This window comes from Carettochelys insculpta, chromosome 3 (genome assembly GCF_033958435.1).
Source record: "Carettochelys insculpta isolate YL-2023 chromosome 3, ASM3395843v1, whole genome shotgun sequence".
NCBI classification, from domain to species: Eukaryota; Metazoa; Chordata; order Testudines; family Carettochelyidae; genus Carettochelys; species Carettochelys insculpta.
In genome coordinates, this window is record NC_134139.1 from 6,220,123 (window position 1) to 6,243,684 (window position 23,562).

The window sequence follows — 23,562 nt, forward strand, 5'->3', positions numbered from 1 at the left end:
GGAAGCTTATGGCCAAATAAATCTGTTAGTCTTTAAGGTGCATCAGGACTCCTTGTTCTTTTTGCGCTAAAGACTAACAAGACTACTCTCTAAGAAATACTTAGTGGACATTCAGTTGACTGTGTAGGTGACTTGAGATAGCCAAAACAAGCTCTGGACAGTAAATTTTAAAGGTAATCGTGATTTTTTGTTCTTGTGCAATTCTTGTAGCATTGGGACATTTTAAACTCAAGTAAAATACACTTTTTCAGTAATGGTACTTCACACACAGGTTTTTTTTTTTTTTTTGTTCATTTATTTTTGACACAAAAAGAACATGTATGCAAAATCTGAGAGTGCTCTGCTGGTTAGATTTACGGTAACTACAACTGTAGCATTAATTCATTTACCATGTTTTCCATCTGCCACATTCAGTAAAGCAGCAGTTAACAGCATGGAGAACTTTTTAATAGACCATGTATTAACTTGAAACTTTTTTTTTTGGGACTTCCTGGCAAAGGCTGCAAGCTTAGAGTGGAAGAATAAGGAGAACCAGGACACTGGTTTTAAGTTTCTCTTCGCCTTGTTTAGAAAGTATTATCTTCCTCACTTGTTTCCATCGTTTACAAAATTAACCAACCTCTACAAACCTGTGCTTGGTAAGTAGTAGTGAGTTTTACTCCTAAGTAGCAAAAATATTTGGTGGTTACTTTCTGCAGTTGCTTTGTGATTATTACAGCCATGTTTTCTCATTATATGGATGTCATTTTTAAGGGCTTATAAGGAAACACTTCTTTCTCTAGTACTATTTTAGATTTGCCTTTTTATAGTAACATGGGGAAACAGATTGTCAACATAAATTAATTTTCAATTTTTTATCAAATTATTAGGTGCCATTTTAAAAAACAAACTTTGACCTTTCACTTTAAATGAGATATTAGATCCAGGGGTTATTTAACAGTTGCTTTAAGGAAAAAGTGGGTCATAATAGTGCCATGACTGGATTCAATCCCTCAGGTCCCCATAAGGGCAGTGGATAAAATACAGGAAGTGTTTTTTTTCCCCCCTACTCTGCTTCCTTCATATGGGCTGAGGCAGGTGTTGCATTCCTTGAACACTAGAACTTCCATAGCCCTCATATTGTGTTAGATTAACAGGGCACACAAGTAAAGATAGTAAAATACATGATCAAGGTTGGATGCTGAAGGAATTATTCAGGTGCCCAAAAGCCAGACATTAGTTGTGATACAGATGAAATGTTTTTCAGTTTACCTCTCACTTTTGAAGAGTGGGAGAGAGAGAATGGCATCTAAGGATAAGTCAGTTCTTTGATCTGGGGTATGATTTCCAGCTTGAGAGACACATCTGTTCTAGCTTTCATTGTGATTGTTCGCTAAAACCAGAATGTAGGACAAACTAGCAGCCTAAGTACATGTCCATGAGAGACCATAGGCAAATGCTCAACGTGTCCTGCTGCTTTGTGACTACACACTATATGTAGTGCACTAGCTCAACGAGAGCTAGCACAAGAATGTCTCCTCACGTTGGGAATCACACCCCCAGCTCAAAAGTGCAGACACACAGCGGGATGGTCAGAGGAGGCTGATGTATAGATAGTACAGGTATGCTGGGGATACAGCTGCAGAGCCAGGCAAAAAATCCAGTTGTATGAGCAACAGTTTTCCTTCTCTGCAAATACTGAAATCCTTTCATTTTTATATTATTCCTAATACACAGGTTAAGTGTTGCATTGGAACTTAAGGGCTGTTGCTTGAATGGGAACAAAGCTATTAATACTTGACCATTATTGAATGCTCCTCCTCAACATCCTCCCTGACTGTGAACCTCTTCTTTTTCAATCTACCTAGCATTAAGTAGCTAATACAATCTTACTTCACTGCCACTTAAACCATATTATTCAACCTGACCCTAGAGACCCTTCATGCCATCTCTTTTCACAACATTCAAAGTACTCAGCCCCACTTTTAAGCCTCCACACAACTGTGCCCTGCCTATGTTTTACCTCTCATCTGTACAGTTATTCTCCTGTGCTCTGTTCTTCACAGCTTGAACCTTTTGCCTTGTCTCTCCTTTCTTCATGATTTTGTCACACTGCTCCCTGCACAGGAGATGATCACCCATTTCTAGTGTGCCTTAGCGCGTTGTCTTTTTCTTCATCGTCTCAATCCTTCCACTTGGTTTTGCCCCTTTTGACTGCTCCTGATTTATTTACTCCACCCCTCTTTTACCTTTTTCTCAACAAACAATCAGAATTCATAACATAATTTTACATTCCACTGTGACTTACGTTTTCTTACTGTAATCTCGTCCTTCCCTGACCTGTCCCTTTCTTTTGTTCGCCTCTTGCATTGTCTGTTTATCTGGTATGGATTAAGTTCTTCAGGGCAGGAACTGTGCTTTTTTGTTTGTCTTGTTTCTCTCCAGCACCAATCAAAATAGTGGCAGTTTATAAATATGTGTTAATAGGAATAATATTAGGTGTAAATAACTGGTTCATAATGTTTATTAGTTCACATGGAGAAAAAAATGTGGCTGTAATGTCTAATTATTTTCACCAAGCAGTTATTTAAAAAAAATATTTATCTGTTTAATCTTGCTAGATATTCCTGACTCGAGGCCAAAACCAGCATACATTACTGCAACTCGAAATAATGAAAACATCTACAGTACAAAAATCCCTTTCATGGCTGCTCGTGTTGTTTTTATTAAATGGCTTGTAACCTTCTTTCTTGAAAAGAAGTATTTAACTTCAGTGCAGAATACTAAAAACGGAGGAGAAATGCTGCCTAAAATCATTCAGGTATGTCAGAAGCTTATTTGTTTGCTTATGTATTTGCTAAAGAAGCTGCATATCAAAATATGACGAAAACTGAAACCAAAAGGAAGTGCTCTGTTCAGATATGTGAATAATGGAGCTTAATTTAACTTGCCCTTGATAGAGAGGTGAGGCTTTGGTGGAATACTTTTAGGAACGTACCACAAAATGTTTCTGTAGCTGTTTTGTCCTTTGTCTTATTTAAAGAGGAAAAGCAACCTTTTTGAATACAAGATAATCATTAGACATTCTTGTTCTGAATCTGACATTCTCAAACTTTTTATATTGCATTGCATTTATATTGGATTACATATGTTAATATAAGATGCTTTACAGAACGTCTTTTCAAAAGACTACATCCTCTGTCATCTCTCATGATTGGATCTCTTTTATTACAAAATGTTACAGCCATACAAATAACCCAATAATTTACCATTTTGCCAAGATGTTTTTATGAATGTGACTAGGATGACAATTTGGAACTTCTTTGCTTGCTGTCTTCCTCACTGCATCTTTTCCTACCCAATCTCCCTCTTTTTTCCAATGGAGCACAGTGTGACCAAAAATTATCCCCTAGTATTGTGCCTGTAAATGCTATCTATTTTCTGAAGACTAAAAAGCAAGAATATTTGAATGTAGATCTCGTGATGGTGAATCAAGATTGCTGCTGTACCCTTATTGGTAAACTCTCAAGTCTCCACGGTCCAGCTCATCCCATCCTGTGATTTCCTGTCTCACAGTCAACAGATCTGAGATGGAGGAACAGGATGCATATTAGTCATTTAAATATTGTAAGACTAATTTTTTGCTTAGCTCAAGTGTATTGAAAGTTGTATTCAGTTGCTTCTGGGAATCCATGGGTTTATGAAAATTGCTGGTAACTGGAAATTGGAATAGGTAAACCCATTTTTTTTGGTATGTTTATGTGCAATATCATACATTTATTAGGCTTGCATTATTCCTGTCTAGACTGTTGGAGGAACAACTCAAGATAAAAACCCTGAGCTGGAAACTAGTGTACTATCAGAGCAAGAGAAAAATCATTCCAATAACAGCACACTGTCAGATAGGAGACTCAGTGACTCTAGCCTTTGCAGCCTTGAAGAGCAACATCGGGCAGTGTATGAGATGGTACAGAGAATTCTGTTGTCCACTCGAGGTTATGTCAACTTTGTTAATGAAGTATTTCGGCAAGTAAGTAGTATGAGATTATACATGCTATTTAACTTTAAAAACTGAAGAACCACATGTGTAAGAACACTGTGTGGCTAAGTGTTATGTGAAAGAAAACTGTAAATGCTGTTGAACCGAATGGTTGACAGAATTTGATCATGTTCCCATCTGCAAGCCCTCATGTTTAGGATTCCTTTTAGCTCCGATCATTAGATGATTATTAGTTTCAAATGTTTCAAATAGAAAAAAAATACCATTTGTTAAAAACGCTTTCATGTATAGATTATATGAAATATTTTAAATAGATTAATTAACTCACCTGAAGATGTAGCTTTTAAGCTGGGACATTCACATTTCATGGTTTTCAAATGTTACTGTGTTCTGCTATTTCTTAGTGTGACTTGAGCCTTTTTCCCCCATGCTTTTCGTCTTGAGACTGTTTGTTTCCTATTTTTTGATTATAAACTGACTAGTGGTTACCACTGAAAAATTAAAGTAAGTTTAAGATTTTATATATCTGTTTGATACATTTAGAAGAGAGTTCTGAAATAAGATAAATAGCAAGGGATGCAGGTGAGGAAAGCAGTATTTCATATTTGCCTTAATTGAAAATCTGTTTTCTCTTTATCAGGATAAACTAGTAATTTTGATAGACGAAAATAAGGAAGTCAAATAGGAATACAAAATCATTGCTCAGACCAAAACAGCAATTCTGTCATACCTGTTTGGATAATTTAATACAGCTTTACATATGAATTTTGATGTCTCATACACTGGTTTGTGTAAAGTCTGCTATTGCGTGAGCTATGAGCAAAACAAATAGATAATTTCTCTGCAGACAGTAATAAGTCTTGATGGATGTTTTCTATGAGCCTCTGAAATTAACTTGCTGTGTTTTAAAAAAGACTTAAGAGAAAAATATCTGTATGCAGTATGGATGCTTTCTTTAGTGAAAAAGAGGTGAACATGATTTGACTGTGAGCTATCCTTTATGGAATACTGTGTTATGCTGCCCTCTCCTGGCATGACAATAAATTAATTCAGGATTCCATCAAAGTGCTTGCATTTCATGTATGTTAGGACGCCACAAAAGAAATTTGGCTTTGTCTGTTATTTAATATATACACAAATTATGTAATTGAAACAAATAATAGATTTTCCTCTGGTTTTTTTTACTTTGAAAGAAAGGGAAAGGAGAATTTCTTCTGGTCACTGAAATTAATCTTCCTGCTTTTCTTGTACTTTCTCTTCTCTTCCCTCCCTCCAGCTGTTGAGGGCTGAGGACTTCTTAATACACGTTGAACCTCTCTCATCTGGCACCCTTGGGACCTGACTTGTGCCAGATGAGAGAATTTGCCCCACCACAGGGGTGTGGGGGGTCAATATTGTCTTGCACCTTACCAACACTTCCACTGCTTACTGGGCTCTTAGACATTTAGCAGTGAATTCCAACTAAAGAACACTGGGAGCCAGGACTAGTGGCTATAAACAAACTCTATGGGACCACAGTAAACTTGGCTACAGCCATAAGTTGTCATCCAGCTAACTGAAATCATGCCAGATTACAGATGTTGCCAGACAAGAGAGTTCCTGATTGGAGATGTTCAGCCTGTACTGTTTTACTGTTGTTGAGCCTAGGAATGGTTAAAACTGAAGTATTCTGAGATATTTGCAGTTGATGAGTTTTCAGAAATCTGTGAGGCTTCCAGCTTAACCTCCCAAGCTTCTTGAACAGTGGACCTCAAAATGTAGTAGGTAGTGACAAAATCCCACCTATTCCTGTTCTCCAGGTGTGCCCTTGGTGACGCCCCTTTAACAGTATTTGTCTTAACTGGGGTGTTTGTTACATGTGACACTGAACATAGTCTGAGGTCAGTAGGTTTCCACAGGTTGTGTGTCTGAGGGCATAATTTGTCATACAGAATTTTGTGACTGATAATGCTTAAAAAGATGGGTCAAGAAATCGGGCTGAGTTTGCAGCAAGAAAGTGAAGTGAAATATCTTTTTACCGAGATACTTTTTTTTAACTTATTGCAGTCTGAGCTCTTTGAATATGGAATTCCACAGATGTATTTTAATGGTGATTTTATGTAGCTTGGTGATAATCATAGCATTGAGTGATTTAAAAGTAGATTTTAAACTGTTTTCTTTTGGGTCTTTGTAATTTTTGTAAAGTTCTATATCTAGGTAAATTGAGTTAAATTTACATTTTAGGCTTTTTTGTTACCTTCTTCTGATATATCTGCAACACGAAAAGTGGTTAAAGTATATAGAAAGTGGATATTGCAAGACAAGCCTGTGTTCATGGAAGAACCAGATAAGCAAGACAACAATCAAGATGATATGTCTGACGTGGAACATACAGAGACAGACTGCAAACATGTAGGATACCAATCGTTACTTATTGTGTAGAAGCTGAATATTTTATTCTTAGGTCTTCAATCCTTTTCATTAAATTGCACATTTTTATTTGTTTGGGTCTAGATTATTAACATACTGAGCATCCAGCAGAGCTCAACCGTCGCTGATTCTGGATGCTAAGATAGTTTGAAAATCTGAACTTTAATCATTCTTTAAACTCTCTATAAATATAAGTTTGCATGGACTTAATGCAATGCTTGTTTCCTTTTGGCAGAAATACTGTAACATGAGTAACAATTCACATTACACGTATTTGATTCTTTAAATCAATCTTAAAAGCTTGGTAAGAGCCCAGGTATACCTGCATATGTTGCATTAGTTTTGTGTTCTGGACCAAATCCTGGATCCGGATATCTTGAATGTTGGGAAGCTTAGGCTCATCTGAACTTTGTGGTTTGGGAGCTCGTATCTTAATATACTGAGCTTGATATATATGCCCTATTTGATTGTCTTTCTGAGGTGCTAAGTTATTTAAAAGGGTGTTTCTGAACATGGGTAAACGAGAGTTAGAATATAAAAACAACCTTACAGTACCAGTCGTTGCTTAGGCTGCTTTATAGAACCTTAATATTCACCTCATATTTTTTATTTATAACAAAAATTGTAAAGGTAGAAATTGTACAACTATCAGTGGGTTATGTAAAGTAGTATGCTCCTGTATGCTATACAAATTAGATTACTTAATTCAAAAAAGCCTATTAATTAGTGGCTATACAAATGAGTACAGAACCTAGTGAATGTTTGAACATTTTCATGTAATTTTTAATATGCTCTATATAGGAATGCATCTTGTATCTTGCTTTAAGTAATTTGCTTGTGTTTTTGAAAGCTTGCCTCTGGTCATTCTGGTCATAAAAGATCTTCCAGTTGGGGAAGAACTTATTCCTTCTCTAATGCTGTCAGTAGAGGGTGTGTACTAGAAGATGAAGACAAGAACATTAAGGCTGGTGCTCAGGCTGCATTACAGGTATGGTATATGGATGTACCATTATGTAGTAAAACCTTGATTATCTGACATAATTGGGACTGACGGATGGTCAGACAACCAACAATGTCAGATAATAGTAGGGAGGGGGAGCTTCGGGCTGCCACTCCCCAGGGTGTGCTTCCAGCTGCTGCACAGCTGGCTCCCTGGGGTGGGCTGCCAGCTGCTGCAGAGCTGGGGGAGTGATTATCTGACCCCCCGCCCCTGCCATTTTCCAGCGTTCTTTTATCCCACACCGCCCTGGATGGTGTCGAATAAAATTAAATGTTGGCTTATTGGGATTTTACTATATTGTGAATTTTAAATGCACTTGTAATAATTTAATTAAATTGTTTGTGATGTCAGTGGAAGGGACATTTTTACAAAGAATAGACTATATGAAGATTTCCGTATTTTGTATTGAAGGTTGCAGAGCAGTTTCCATTCTAAGACAATTTTCATGCGCTTAGAACTTTCTGAAAGTGTCTCCTAATCTTTGCCCAAAGATAACTGTTTCTAGGGTAAGTTTAAGCATAGTTCATGAAGTCATTTGGGCATTCATAGGGTAAAAATAAGTTTGCTCATTTGCACATAGGCTGTGTCTAGACTAGCCCCCCAACTTCGAAGAGGACATGATAATTAGGATGTTGGGAGATTACTAATTAAGTGCTGAGGTGCATAAGCAGCACTTTCATTAGGCTGAATCTCCCCCATGGCAACTTCGAAGTGTGGAACTTCAAAGTGCTGGCTTGCGTGTACCCACGGGTACTTCGAAGTGCTAGCGCTCTTTCAAAGTCCCTTTACCTGTCAAAATTGGAGCTAGTCTAGATACAGCCATTCAGTGTTGTTTCTAGTAGCAATGAGGATTAAGTCAGCTGCTAAGATATTGCAAGTCTTTACTGAGCATGTGCAAACTGCCTTTTCCCCCCTCCTCCCAAAGATGTATTACTTGGCGAAATTTGAGCAAGTTTTGACAGCCATAGTAAAAGACAGGTGCCTGACACAAAGGCCTTCCCCCTACCAAATTGCAAGTCACAGCTGAATCATTTAAGCTAAAAATTTACAAAACTGTTCAGCCTTGGGAAGACATGTGAGCTGAAAAATTTCAGTCCAGGTGGTTAGAGTTGTTGACAATCATTAACAATTAAAAATGTGTATAATGGAGAGGGCCAGGCAACCTTAGTAGCAAGTGGTGCTTTCAGCCCTGCCTGCAATATTGGAACTAGAATTCAGAGATCATATTTGGAGTATTCTGATAATGAAATAACCAAAAATCCCCAAAGTTTAATGTGTGAACTTTATCTTGAAAAGTGACAAAATTTTCCTTTTTAGCGCATCCATGTTTATTATTGCTGTTCTAAGTACAGAAGAAGCCTAGTGTTTTTGTCAAGTTGATTTTTTCAATTAGTTCTTGATGTTTCCCTAAATAAGAGATTATGTAGTTTCTCTGTAAACCTGAATGGTGTACACAAGTAAAAATAATCCTACTGTTAATATTAAGAAATAGAAATATGAAGTTTGCTTCCCCCCACAAATACTACCCTTCCAAAAGTGTTGTTTTTATATTGTTCTCCCACTGTATTCCAAACAGCTGACCTATGCATTCTTGCAGATAGGAAACATATCATTACTTATTATTCATATGACATGAATAGTGGAATCGCTGGTGAGCATAAGGATGTCATGTCATCTTTAACGTCATAAGCAGCATAGGACACAAATTTTTACCAGCAGATTTGCCGGTTACTCTGGGGTGTGCTCATTTATTTAGAGTTACAGGAGGGAGAGGTGAATGATTCCATCAATGTGCTGCTTGTGATACTAGTGTGCTTAAGGAGCTTTACTTTTGCCTCCTACTAATTCCCTCAGTAGAGCTATTCTGCCCTACCCAGGGTCCACAGGATTAAGTTCTTCGTACATTGGACTCAGGTGAAAGTGCGTGCGCACACACAGATCCAGAGCTCATCTGAGAGGACTGGGTTTATCAGCACTGACAAGCTGACATCTTATATGACCCTGGAACCGACCTGGAACTTTTCCTTGCAACAAAGCCCGCTGCCAGCTTTGTCCACATATCTATTCTGGAGATACCATCAGTGGACCTAACCAGGTTATTCACAGAATCACGGGCACGTTCTCACGTTCTTCAACTAACATCATATATGACATCATGTGCCAGCAATGCCCAGATGCTTTGTTTATTGGACAGACTTCAGACTCTCTTAGACAAGGAGTTAATGGGCACAAAACAGACAGAAGAACACTCCTGATCCACAAACTGCTCAGCCAACGTTTTAATGGAGTGGGATATTCTGTTAATGACTTAAAAGTCTGCTTTACTGAAGAGGAATTTTCACAACCGTTTGGAAAGAGAGGCTGCTGAACTCTCTCTTATATTCACATTTGACACATTAACACATGGTTTGAACTGGGATGCGAATTTTCTGGGTCATCTGCATACTTGGCTTAATGTAATTCTTGATTCCCACCCCTCTACTCTGATTTGCTCACCTTGATAATTTTTTTTCTGATTTGTCAACCTTGATTACTATTTTTGGTTCTCTGTGCCTTATATATTAAATCTGTTTTGATATGACTATGGTCTGAAGAAGTGGGTCTGTCCCACAAAAGCTCACCTAATAAATTATTTTGTTAGTCTTTTAAAGTGCTACTTTTACTGCTTTTCTGTTTTGATAGTATGTAGACTAGCATGGCTTTCTCTCTGGCACTTATATGACCCTGTACTCAGTGGGCTGGGTTGCACAGGAGTGCCAAGCTGTGGCCCTTATGTGCCCTTGGACTCGCTGGTGGGGCTAAATAGCTCTCTCAGCTGCCACCCTCCTATGCCTCCCTGGTTCAGCACCCCTTCCCCAATCCCCACTTTCGCAGCACAGTGCTTCTACTACTAACCCATTCAATGGGCAAACCCTACAGGAGTTCTGGGCACCACAGGGTCTTTTACCTTAGGTACAAGAAGCATTGTTGCAGAGTGAACGAGGAAGACAAACAAACACTCCTCAGGAAGAGTGAGCCAAAGAGAGAGAAAAGGAGAGAAGCAGCCAGTTCAACAATTAAAGTTATTTATTTCTAGGTAGTGAATATATATTTAACAATTACAATAGTAAATAAACTGGTTACAGTTGTTAGGGCTAGCAAACCATGTCACTAATTACATAAGGCAAAATTAGGAGGCTATGCCGGGAGAGAGATCTCACCACTCTGTGGAGCTTGCACTGATTAGGGGTCCCAGATGATGATGGTATCTGGAGGTGTCCAGAGGGCAGGAGACAAGCTGTGCCCTCAGCACGATCATGCAGGAGATGGTGAATTCTCAGTGGAACTGATGTAAAGCTTACATCCAGGCATCAGAACAGTTTCTTGGCACGGGTAAAACAAAAAAGCCATCATGTAGCACTTTAAAGACTAACAAAATAATTTATTAGGTGATGAGCTTTCGTGGCACAGACCCATGTCTTCATATCATGGCCTTACCAGAACAGACTCAATATATAAAGTACAGAGGTCCAAAAATTGTTATCAAGGTTGGCAAATCAGAAGAGCTGGGGTGGGGAGGCATGTGGGCTAGGGAAGTTAAGAGTTAGGTTAAACATCAAAGTATGTGAAAAAGTCATTATAATGGGTCAGGTAATTACTGTCTCTGTTCAAACCACGTGTTAATGTGTCAGATTTGAATATGAATGTTAGTTCTGAACATTCTCTCTATAGATGGTTGTTTAACTCTCTTTTCTGTAGAACACCAACTCTCAGGTCTTTAACAGAATGGCCCACTCCATTAAAGTGTTGGCTGATAGGTTTGTGTATTTGGAGATTTTTGATGTCTGCTCTATGTCCATTCGTTCTTTCTTGAAGAGTGTTTTGCAGTTTGTTCTACATAGATGGTGTGTGGGCATTGTAGGCACACGATGGTATATGTGATGTAAGTTGAGGAACAGGAGAATACGCCCATGATTCTGTAATTAATGTGGTTAAGTTCAGTGATGGTATCTTCAGAATAGATAGGTGGACAAAACTGGCAACAGGGCTTGTTGCAAGGAAAAGTTCCAGGATTAGTAGTATTGTGGTATAGCCTGTGTCTGCTAGTGAGACTCCTCATAAGGTTGGGAGGTTGCCTATAGGAAGGAACAGGCCTGTCATCTAGGGCCTTCTGGAGTGTGACATCATGATTTAGGGTAGGTTGTAGGTCTTTAATGATGTGTTGCAGTGGTTTGAATTGGGGGCTGTAGGTATTGACAGGCGATGTTCTGTTGTTAGCTTTTTTAGGTCTATCTTGGAGTCATTGGTTTCTGGGTATTTGTCTGGCCCTGTTGATTTGTTTTTTTACTTCTCTCGGTGGGTAATACATGTTTATGAATGTTTGGTAGAGATCTTGTAGATTTTGGTCTGTGTCAGTAGGATGAGAGGAGATGAGATTGTATCTCAGGGCTTGACTGTAAACGATGGATCATGTGGTGTGTGCAGGATGGTAGCTAGAACCATGTAGTTAAGTGTAGCAGTCAGTGGGTTTCCAGTGGAGAGTGATAGTGATCTGGCCATCAGTGATTTCTACTATAGTGTCTAGGAAATGTATCTCTTGTGTGGAGTGGTCAAGGCTGAAGTTGATGGTGGAGTGCAGATTGTTAAAGTCTCTGTGGAATTCTTCTAGAGTCTCTTTACCATGGGTCCAGAAGATAAAGATGTCATCGATGTATTGTAAGTAAAGGAGGAATAATAGGGAATGAGAGCTGAGGAATCATTGTTTCCAAATCAGCCATAAATATATTAGCCTATTGTGGGGCCTTATGGGTGCCATAGCAGTGCCACTAATCTGGAGGCATAAGTTGTCCCCAAATCAGAAATAATTGTGGGTGAGAACAAAGTTACACAAGTCAGACACCAGATTAGCTGTGATAAGGGTAGGTGTTTTTGTAGGGACTGGACAATAATAATTCCATGAAGAATGCTGGATTTTATTATGGTTAAACAATGGTGAGACAATAGAGACAGATCATGTCTGCCTATGGGTGTTGTCCTTTGAAGGAGCTCTCAATACAACTAGGCGGTTTCAGTATTTTGGATATAATTGGAATCCATTACTATAAATGGTCTGATAATAACTAATTTGAGTGTGAGCTGGCCTGGGTTCATGAGCATCTGAAGCAGAGATTTCCCACTTTAGCTTTCCATATCCCATAGTTCAATATGGTTCCTGCTTTGGAAGAGCTGTTCTCCATTCATTTTGCTAATGGAGATGTCTTTCTGTTCTATCTTCAGTGCAGATGAGGTTAAGGGTGTTTCTCTAATCCAGTCACCCTTGTTGGTGGGATTTAGTTGTCTACTCCTGCCAGTTTTAGTACTTTGTCTTTGATTGAAGCAAAGGCCTGGCGGAAGGAAATTTGTTTTCAATGAGTATCACTCCCTGGCTCCTCAAAAATACAGTCTGACAGGTGACAATGTTCTGGTTCTCCAAAGATACAGAGCTGTTAGGTAACATTTTCATGGAGCACAAGTAGATGAGAGAAATTTTTATTTTTTCTCTACAGCATGAATTGTTTGCATGCCTACAGCTGTACTATGCTGACTTCAGCTAATCTGACTCTCTATATTCAGTTTGCATATCTGACCAGCTAACTGAAGTCACACAGGTTTCATTAGAGTGCATTGGTTAGTCTCTTATGTGGTCATACAGGTAGGATCAGGAGAAGAAACAGTTTGAACTGGGCACCTGGTAATACATGTAGAAAGGAGGTGGTGCTTGATCAAAATGTGACCATTTGTTTCTTATGTCTTTGCAGAAATACTTGATAGGGAAAGCATAAAATTCAGTCAGGCACACTAATATTTCTAGTATTTATAAGCCAGAATGATCAGCCAAGAAACAGATATGGCAGAGGAAATTCACTGAGCTAGCTATCTAGAATTTAAAGAAAATTGTACTTAGTGTCAACAATCTGGAGATGACATTCTGAGCATGACAACAGACTGACTGAGCAGGTAAAATGCACTCCAGTAATAAAACTGTACAACTGAGAGTTGAATCTTTGGTGTCCCTTAGATTTTTCCTACACTAAAGAGAGACTTTTAATCCAACCTGAAACTATCTAATAGCAACTAACTCAGAAATTGATTGTGATTTATTGCTTTGTTAAATAACGTTATGTTCTCAGATGGCAGAAAACAGTTGTTGGAGAAGCATGTGTTCCCTTGTTTACAATTTGACTTCTTAACATTTTGCTTCTATCTTGGAGAACCTGACACCAGTTTTAGAGATAATGTTTTCAAATCTCAGTCAAAAGGTGGAGAAGCATAGATACTGTTTGTGTACTTTTGCAATTGGGAATTACTCAGAAAGCTGTACATTTGCTATTGCTGAATGTAAATGATCAAAAATATCTGTGCCTATTCTTTAAATATGTACATATGGAGAATAGGTTGCAGGGGGAAGAATACCCTGTGCAGAGAGGAAAAGATATGCATCCAAAAGATCAAGAATGTTAAATTTTTATCGTAATAGTGAATATAACACAACTGTCTTCTTTTATATAGGGTGGGAAAACTCTAAGGCTACATCTACATTAGAGTTTTGAAGAGAAAATTCATGGAGTTTCTATACACAAAATGTGCCCTGTTTATAAAAAAAAAAAAGCTGTGTAGATGCTCCGAGGGGCCCTTTTTGTTCACAGATTGGATCAAAATATTGATCCGATTTTTGTGTGTAGACGTAATCTGTCAACAGAAGTTTTTTCAGAACATCTCTTTTGACAGTAGCATCTGTAGACAGACAGATGTTTCTAGTGTAGACATAGCCTATGAAAATAGTGTTAGATAATATAACATACCCTGTAAGGAAACAAGTGATTGTTTTAAACTTAAACTTCAGTTTTGTTTGATACTGTGCATAATAAGTTTTTCTAATTAAAATTCTGTTTTCAAGGTGTTTTTGACAAACTCTGCAAATGTTTTTTTATTGGAACCATGTGCTGAAGTCCCTGCTCTCCTGAAAGAGCAAGTTGATGCTTGCAAAGCAGTTTTGAGTATTTTTAGGCGCATGATAATGGAACTTTCAATGAATAAAAAGACATGGTAAGTTTTAAATGTACCTTAGAGAATTTAGGTTGAATAAATTAATACTCTAATTGCTGTTAGAATTTTAAGACTGAATAAATGGAAAAAGAGGAGGACATTTCCATAACATTTAGCATTTTGTAATGTTGAAAGGACAACATTCTGTTTCAGGGTCTAGTAACACCCTTAGGAGGTAATAGAGTCCTCATCCCTCAGTGCATTCAGTTCTCCCTTTGCTCACAATGAACGATGCTTTTTGAAATATTTGGGGTTAGTAGTTTCACACTGTCTTGCTCTTCACTTTGGGGACCAACCTCTTACTTCCACTCTTGATTTGGCTTCCTCTAAAATGAAAGTTTTTCTCTGTGAGGTTCTCCAAAAGTGATTATCTGCCATATATAGTTAAGGTTGTTTTAATGGTCACTTGCATAAGGGTTTTTGAGTATTATCACATTTTCAGCGTCTGAGACTTTATCAATGAATGGTTTTCATACCTGGAAATTGATCAAGAAAGATTAATAAAATTTGTAATTGAAATGTGCGGTTTTATTTTGGTACCAGGGAACAGATGTTACAAGTACTCCTACGCATAACAGAAGCTGTTATGCAGAAGCCAAAGGATAGCCAAATAAAGGACATGTTTGCTCAAAGCTTGGCAGGATTACTTTTCAGGGTAAGTGTCTGTCTTTCTTTTTACTAAGAACATATAAAACTGAAACCAAGTGTTTTTTTTCTTTTAAAGGTGTTTTCAAAAGAATGGAAAGTAAATTTCAATGGCGGTTTATGTTATATATGAAGTGGGTTTTTTGTGGTATAATTTTATGCAATTCAGAAAGGTACAGTTTTGCCTGTAGAACTGTCTTACAAAAATTACCAGCTATAACCTGTCAGGTACTGACTTTCTTAACAGTACAATGTAGGGTATCAGTACTCTGTCCTTTGCAGAATATAGCCACTAGAGGAAGACTTTCTTTTCAGCAGGTCTGGCAGTCTGTCCAGTATACTTATATATTTTAGTAGGCAGGCAATCTGCAAATGCTATGTGTTAGTTACAATATCTGCTTTGGTTACTGTTGCCATTCTGTTCATTTTGCCCTCTTGTGGTCACAAAACATTTATTTTCATATGAAATTAATGTGGATGTTTTATTAAAGTGCACCGTAACCAAGACGTTCCCCTTTTGTAGGACAACTGTAAATTTGCAGGACTACTCTAGTCATTGTCTCTGTAATATGAGCTTTTTGTAATTGTTTCTAAAGATTTATACATATATAGCAAGACAAGCTGTATTATGCTGAACCAGAGGAAAATCTTCTTAAGTCAGCTGCTGAGCAGTTATATCCCAATAATAATAAATACCTAGGTTTGTACACAGTGTGTATCAGAGTTTTTATGGAAGAGATTTGCATCCTGTGCCTTTTGTCATGCTGATAATCTCTGTCAGTGAACTATTCGAGGTTTTATAAATGAGATGTGTTATAAACAAGTACAGTACACTCTTTCTTAACCAGCATTCTATCATTCAGAAATCTCAGATAACCAGCATTTTAATTTAAATTTAAATTTTAATTACATTTTCCCATGAGTACAGTATAGTGAAAGTAAATACAAATAACTACAGTATAAGTTCACAGTGTGCAATATTACTGTTATTGGTAAGTAAACTACTCTGCATACATTTTGTTAAGATCTGTTCTTGTTTTTCTTTCATGTTAAGTTTTGTTAGATATGCCTCTCTATTATCCAGAACATTTGAATATCCGGTAACCTCCTGGTCCTGGGGCTGCCAGATTTGAAAGTGTATACTGTATAATATTTGTGACAGCCCATAGCAGGTTATAGTAGCCTAGTGGAGGGCACATACGTGGGCAGTTGGGGCTGTGCTTTTATGTTCTCCAGAGACTAAGGCCCAGCAAGGATCCTCTTGCAGCAGTAGATTGAACCAACACCTGGAGCTCATTAAGCACTTGCAGCCAATCAAGGCCTGTGGAGCCTTTGAAAAAGGCTCTGGTCAGGTGAGGAGGGGGAAGGAGAAAAGGGGCGGACCAGAAAGGAGGAAAGGTCTATGAAGGAGAGCTTGGCAAGAGAAAAGGCTTGCTGGAGCTTCCAGAAAAAAGGTACGGGGGGAAGAGCCTGGGGAAGTAGCCCAGGGAGGAAGCTGTTGCCCTTTCAGCTGAGGGAGACAGTCTCCTCCAGCAGCAGCTGCCCAGGGTCCCTGGACTGGAACCCAGATTGAATGGGAGGGGACCAGGTTCCCGTCAGGCTGCCCCACACTCCCCAGAACAGCTTGGAAGGAGCAGGGAGAGCCTCAAAGTCCAAGTGGGGATTTCCCACTTTATGACTGTGCCTATGATGAGTACAGCTCAGTAGGCTGTGCCCCACCCTTCACGCAGAGCAAAGCCTTTGAGGTATTACCTTAGCCACTCCAAAGAGCAGGACCCATGAGGGATTGCTCAGGACTTTGTCGAATAGTTTATTTCAGGAAATTCAGATATTTGTCAGAGTCCTGTTTACGACAGTAGATTTCTCAAGCATAGAGAGAGAGAGCCTCTGTGAATTTATCACCAAGATATACTCTTCTTAAAGGACTTGTTCATGTGTATTCTGATGAGGTGTGAACACGTGCATGTTGGCTGGTAATTTTTCCTCATAGCAATACTTGTGGGTTCGGTCTGGGTACCCCCTGGAGTGGCACCTTCATGGTGCACAATATAGAGCTTTGCCATCCCCTCCCCCCATCAGTTCCTTCTTATCACCAGTGAGGGGTGGGCTGGAACTCCAGCAGCATGTGCAAAAACAACTGCAACCTTTTATCATCTTTTAATCCACATCCTCATCTTGAAAAGTTGGATTTCTAGCACCATCTTCTGGATATTATGTGTTCATTTTTTACTTAAACTGTGCTTTTCCATTGTAATTGTGTTCCAACCTGTACTTTCCACAAACAGGTTAAATTAATATCTCGAATAACGAGAAGGTTGCCAATTATTAACTGATACCACAGTAGAGCCCCATCTAAAAAACGGCAGTTATATGAAACTGACATTTATATAACATTGCTTTTAATTTCTAATGTAAATTTAGTATACAGCAAATGTTTGAAAGGATGACTACTTCTTCGAGTAGTTTCCCCATGAGTGTTCCACTCTAGGTGTCAGTGTGTCCTTGCGCCAGTGCTCGGAGGTTCTTCCATAGCCATGGTTTCCCATGCTGTGCATGCACAGAAGTGCCTTCTTGTGCTCTCTGGCGCACGTGTGGAATGGGCTCCCTGTTCCTTCTCTACCATCCTCAGGTGCAGACAGAGCCTTGCTAGTCTCTGCAAGAGAGTTTGAAAAGTTGTTAGTCAGTCCTTAGCCATTCCCTACTCCAAGTTATCTACCCTTCTGTGTTGTTCAAAATCTTAAAGTTGTAGTTGGTGGAAATGGTGTGTGGTGTCACCGTCATGCCAGAATCCCCAGGACTGAAGTGGTGCAACATGTACAAGGACGTCATGCCTGCATCAGATGGCCATGCATCCTGCATAAAATGCCTTGAAAAAGGCCACCAGACAGAGTCTTGCATCCACTGTTCCATCTTAACTGCAAGAACCTGCAAAAACTGGGCCAACAGGCTGAAGATCTTTCTATATGAAAAGTCCTTGCAGCCACTGCCTTTGGATAAGCCAGTCATGAAGCCTGCTGCCAAGGGTGAGGATTCCAAGCGTCTCCCAGCCTCCAAAAAGTCTCCTGCCGTTGTACTGGGTCTCCCTTCTTCCCATTCCTGGCCTACAGAGCCATTCCTGCGGCCTGGGCCAGAAGGGAAAAACATCCTGGGCTCTCCAGTGCTGTTCCTGCCAGTACGGACTACATGGGTGCACTCATGCCAAAATGCAAACATGCGGCATCGACTTCTTCAGCATCAATGGCACCGGCAAGCCTACCATTGCCTAAAATGCAGTAGACCACTCCAGCATCTGCACCTCCTGCCGTTCCAGCAAGGAAACGGTACCACTCATGCTCACTGCAACGAGGTGCTTCACATAAAGCCAGGGCGGATACCCCTCCCCATTCTCAAGCACCAGGGGATATGGCACGGTATCGCCACAAACACAGCGCATCATCCATGCTCTCCATACCACAGCAGTCAGCACTGAGAGATCCAGTGTTGACAACAGCACCGACTGGACAGCAGACTGGGCCAGCATCGTCTCGTCAGCACTGATCATCACCAAGGCCACCAACGTCACCATGCCTTTCCCACCATTCGGTGTCATCATCTGTTTCTGACTCCAGATCTCCAATGTAGGGTGCCAGATCTGGCGGTGCCAGCATGTTTTCTTAACACTACAACCCTGCACAGCCTTGGCAGGATGTCTCACCAGTACCAGTCGCAACGCAATACCATCCATCTCCTTCACCGCGATTTGCCCACCACTGCTCCCAATGGGAACAACAGTGGCCCCTGTGGCATGAGCCGTCACAGCACCGTCATACCTAGGCAGCACTGTCATCTGTGTCGGAACCTCTCGCACCTTCACCACAGCTGTCCATGGCACAGTTTCCTCTGTTGGTGCACTCTGGTACCCAGGGGTCTTTCTCTGAGGGGGAAGGAGCCTCTCCATCATCCGATGATGAGGCAGATGGGTGCAAGGAAGTGCTCACCTTGTTGCCTTCCTCGATTCATGATGCTTGATCATTCCAGGACCTATTTTGCCAGGTGGCACAATCTTTTAGATAAGGACACTCAGGAAGTCTCAGTTAAAGAGAACCAACTCCTTCGCATGGTACACACTCCATTTTCTAGGGTGACACTGCCCATGAATGAGGCCATTATGGATCTGGCGGCACTACTGTGGCAAACCCCAGCTTCCATCACACCCACTAGGAAATGGTCCGATAATAAATATTTTGTGGCGGCCAAGGGAGCTGAGTTTTTGTTTACTCAACTGCCTTCTAACTTGTTAGTAGTAGACCCAGTCCGTAATAAAACAAAGTCGTTTTGCTCCAAGCCTCAGGACAAGAATAGCAAAAAATGGGGCATTATGTGTTGAAAAGTGTACTCTTCTGTCACTCTTCTCTTTCATGCCACTAATTATACCATCATGCTGGTAGACTATGACTTCCAAAATTACTCTAAGCTTCAGGAACTGGTCTTCGCACTACCTAAACTTCAGAGCTAGAGGCTCACTGATACAATTAAAGAGGGCCATACCATTGCCAGTATGGCTATACAGTCAGCCATGGACATGGCCAACACTGTGGCTCGCGTCACTGCCTTGGCAGTAGTCATGGCTCATCCCCTTGGGGGGTACTGTAAGAGCTTCAGCACAAGGTTGAAGACTTCCCATTCAACTGTCAGCGTCTCTTTGCAGATAAGAGCAGCGACATCAACCATTCATTGAAAGACTCTAGGACAATGCTACACACCCTGGGGACATATTCACACCTGGCTAAATGAGCTCAGTATTCCCCCTTCCAGTGCCCTCGGGACCAGTCCCAGCAACAACCTCAGTTCCAACAACAGAGGCACAGACTACAATGCCAATGTTCTAGCAGATGGTATCAAAGCCAACAGCCCTCGATGTCCCACTGTCAGCACTCCAAGCAACAGTTTTGAGGGTCTGGTTGAGAGTCTGTTCCAGCATTCTCAACAGGGTACTGCACAACTGCTCTGCCACCATCTCTTCCCCTTTTTGCATCAGTGGGAAGCTGTCACCACAGACAAATGTGTTTTGGATTGTGTCTCTTCAGCTCTATGTCCCCCACCCGCTCCTCTACCCCATCCCTCTTCAGGGACTCCTCTCATGAGATTCTCCTTGATCAGGAGGTCTAATGCCTCTCAATCTTGAGGTGGTCAAGCCTGTTCCTGAGGAATTCCAGATCAGGGGTTCTACTCCATTTACTTTCTCACTCAGAAGAAGAGTGGGGGATGGAGACCTATTTTGGAGCTCAGATGACTCAACAAGTATGTCCTCTACAGACATTTCCAGATGGTGACCCTCACTAGCAGTATTCTGGCCCTGGACAAGAACGATTGACTCTCAGCTCTCAACCCACAGGATGCATATTTCCATATCACCATCCATCTGGCTCACAGACAGTTCCTTCATTTCACAGTCGGGCACTCTCACTGTCAATATTGGGTCCTCCTGTCTGGCCTTTCTGTAGAGCCATGAATGTTTTCCAAAACCTTGGAGATGGTGGCTACTCACCTTCACCAGCAACGGTCATTATCTTCCCTTATCTGGACAATTGCCTCATAAAGGGAATGTTGCTCCCTGAACCATGACATATGGTGCACATCACCATGTGCCTCTTACTCAGTCTGGGCTTGCACATCAAGCACACAAAGAACACAGTCCATCCTACTCAGACTTTGGAGTTTATAGGTAGCTGCTGCTACCCTGCCACTCAAAGATTTCACAATCTTTGCACTCTTACTCTGTTACCTACTGCTACAGTATGGACCTGCCTAGCACTACTGTGTCATATGGCCACCACCATTCAGGTGGGCAAGGTAGCCTGGTTTCACATGCACTGTCTTCAGTCATGGCTGGCCTCATACAGTGCCCCAGCCAGAAACCCACTTTCCAAGTCGGTATCTATTCCTCCATGTGTTCTCGCTTCTTTTCAATGGAGGACAGGTTCTGTCAACATTCTCCCCATCAATCTGTTGGGATGCTAAGGAGTCTGCTACTCCTTCAAACACATCCAACAGTTTCTGGCAGGCGAGTTGGTCAATATCTTTACCAACAACACCACTTGCATGCATTACATCAACCACCAAGGAGAAGTTTGCTCACCGTTTCTCAACGCAGAAGCCATAAGACTGTGGTCATGGTGCGTTCAACATCAGATCAATCCATTGGCTGCGTATCTCCCCGGAGTTCTCAATGTGACAGCCCATGCCTTCAGTTGTACCATCATGAATCGGAAATTGACATGGCTGCCCTCAACCGGGTGTTTCAACTGTGGGTCTACCCTCTATAGATCTGTTTGCCACCAGAGCCAACAGAACATGCCACTGGTACTGTTCCAAAGCAGGGTTTGAGAGAGACTCCCTCTGGCATGCCTCTGCTATTGTGTGGGACGCACCTCTTCTGTATGCGTTTTACCCCATTCCATTTATCCACAGGGTGCTACTCAAAATCAGATAAGACCAGGCCCTTATCACCCTAGTATCCTCAGTCTGGCCCAACAAACTTGGTACCCTTACATCTTTTGGATATCAGTAGCAACTCCTTATCCATTTCCTCTCGGGATTTTGGACTTATTCTGCATCCCGGTCACCTCAAAGTACACCTCCACGCATGTCTCTTTCATGGCTCCACAATGTCAAAGATCACATGCTCTGTGGGAGTAAGGAGAATCCTCGTAAATAGTAGATGGAATCGACCTACAAGTCTTACCTTTGTAAGTGGGGACAGTTTTCCCACTGTATGGTCTCCCACCACTCTGTGCCTCCTCATACTGCGCCCTTGCCCATTCTGGACTATCTCCTGTACCTGCGTAAGTCAGGCCTTATTACTACTACAACTCATGGTGTATGTTGGATGACTGTTGGGCGATAGCCTTTTATATTGACCGTACGACGCTATGGTGCAAATCTTCCCAGCTTTTGCTATCCTTTGCAGAACGGTTCAAATGCCTGACTGTCTCATCCTAAAGACTTTCAAAGTGGGTTTTCTTCTGTATCCACACTTGTTGTGCACTTCATTGGAGGGAGTTGCCAGGTGCAGTCGTGGCCCACTCAGCCACACTGTGTCTTCCACTACTGCTTTCGTCAGCAACATACCGCTCATGGACATTTGTAAGGCGTCCATATGGTCTTCCAGTAACATGTTTGCCCAGCATTACGCTCTCTTGTCTAACGTTGCTTCTTCTGTCCAAGTGGGCCAAGCTGTATTGTCTACTGTGGTAGTGATAGAGCTCCATACCAACATCCATTCTGTGACTACTACTTTATAGTCACCCAGAGTGGAACACCCATGGGGACACTACTTGAAGAAGAGGAAGGTACTCACCTTGGGTGGTAATGATGGTTCTTCGAGATGTGTATCCCTGTGGGTGCTCCACTCAGGGTTTTGGTGCGTCTTTGCACCAGCTTCCAGAGATTCTTCCTCCTCATGCTCTCTGGCATGTGCTCCTCTATTCCTTCTCTACCTGACAAATAGAGCAGGACGCTCCAAAGCAGGGGAAGAAGTGAGGAAGGTAGAGCACTCACAGGCACACACATCTTGAAGAACCACAGTTACTGCACAAGTTGAGTAACTTCCTCATTTTAAAAAAGGTTCCATGTTGGTGTTAAAGATTGATAGGGTCATACTAGCTTCTCCAGCCTTTAATTGTTATAATTGGATTTCTTTCGTGGACTTGAAATCTTAGAGTGCTTGTGCATGTGTATTACACTTCTGGTGGGCATGCAGCCTCTCAAATACCATTTCAAATTCTTTTGGCCTGCAGTGTCCATTGAGGGCACCCCTGGGCCCTGAGTTCCATTGTATTTCCCCCTTCTGCTGGAGGGCATAAAGTGCAAAGCAGGCCCAATCATCCCTCAGTTCCTTCTTACCACCTGTGGTAGTAGGGTAGAATCCCTGCATTGTCACCTTCTGTTTGTTGTGCTCCTTTGCTGCGAAGGCGTGTGTGTGTGTTTGTATATAAAGGACAGTTACTGTATTGTTTTCTCCTTTTGGCCTAAAACATTAAAATCTGTCCCTTATTTACTATTAATGACTTCCCCAATACTAGCACTACGCATTGGCTGAAACAAAGCCCCAGGGTCTCAAAACATGCCTGTACTGGGGTGTAGCTATCCCACTTAATAGTGGGCATTTCACATGCCTGATAACTGCTCTATCCTGTTATTCCTTCTCCCAGAGGACACACAATATAGGAGTGCTCAATGAGAGCCTTCTCAGGACCTGAAATGCACGTACCAGGCCTGAACAGGTTTCCACAGTTTATGCACCTGGACATAGGATCTCAGGGTGAAGATCCCTGGGCTCACAGTTAATCAAAAAGTTCAGCTCCTTCAACAATCAGACCAGTAGGACATCTAATTCATCCTCTGCTCACTTATCTGAAAGGCATCAGGTGATGGGGTGAATCACAGAAATACCCTTAGGGTTGTCCCTTGGCGTGCTGATAAT

General features: G+C 41.0%; 1 protein-coding gene across 3 annotated transcripts in view; it reads left to right on the forward strand.

Annotated features, from left to right (window-relative positions):
• Positions 1-23,562, forward strand: part of RALGAPA2 (Ral GTPase activating protein catalytic subunit alpha 2) — a 377,942-nt gene that overhangs the window by 74,260 nt on the left and 280,120 nt on the right. For all 3 annotated transcript variants that reach the window (XM_074989296.1, XM_074989298.1, XM_074989297.1), the window contains 7 exons: positions 500-638; positions 2,601-2,800; positions 3,785-4,009; positions 6,203-6,370; positions 7,239-7,376; positions 14,305-14,453; positions 14,997-15,108. In XM_074989296.1, the coding sequence (XP_074845397.1) occupies positions 500-638; positions 2,601-2,800; positions 3,785-4,009; positions 6,203-6,370; positions 7,239-7,376; positions 14,305-14,453; positions 14,997-15,108 (1,131 nt within the window). The remainder of the gene's footprint in view (positions 1-499; positions 639-2,600; positions 2,801-3,784; positions 4,010-6,202; positions 6,371-7,238; positions 7,377-14,304; positions 14,454-14,996; positions 15,109-23,562) is intronic.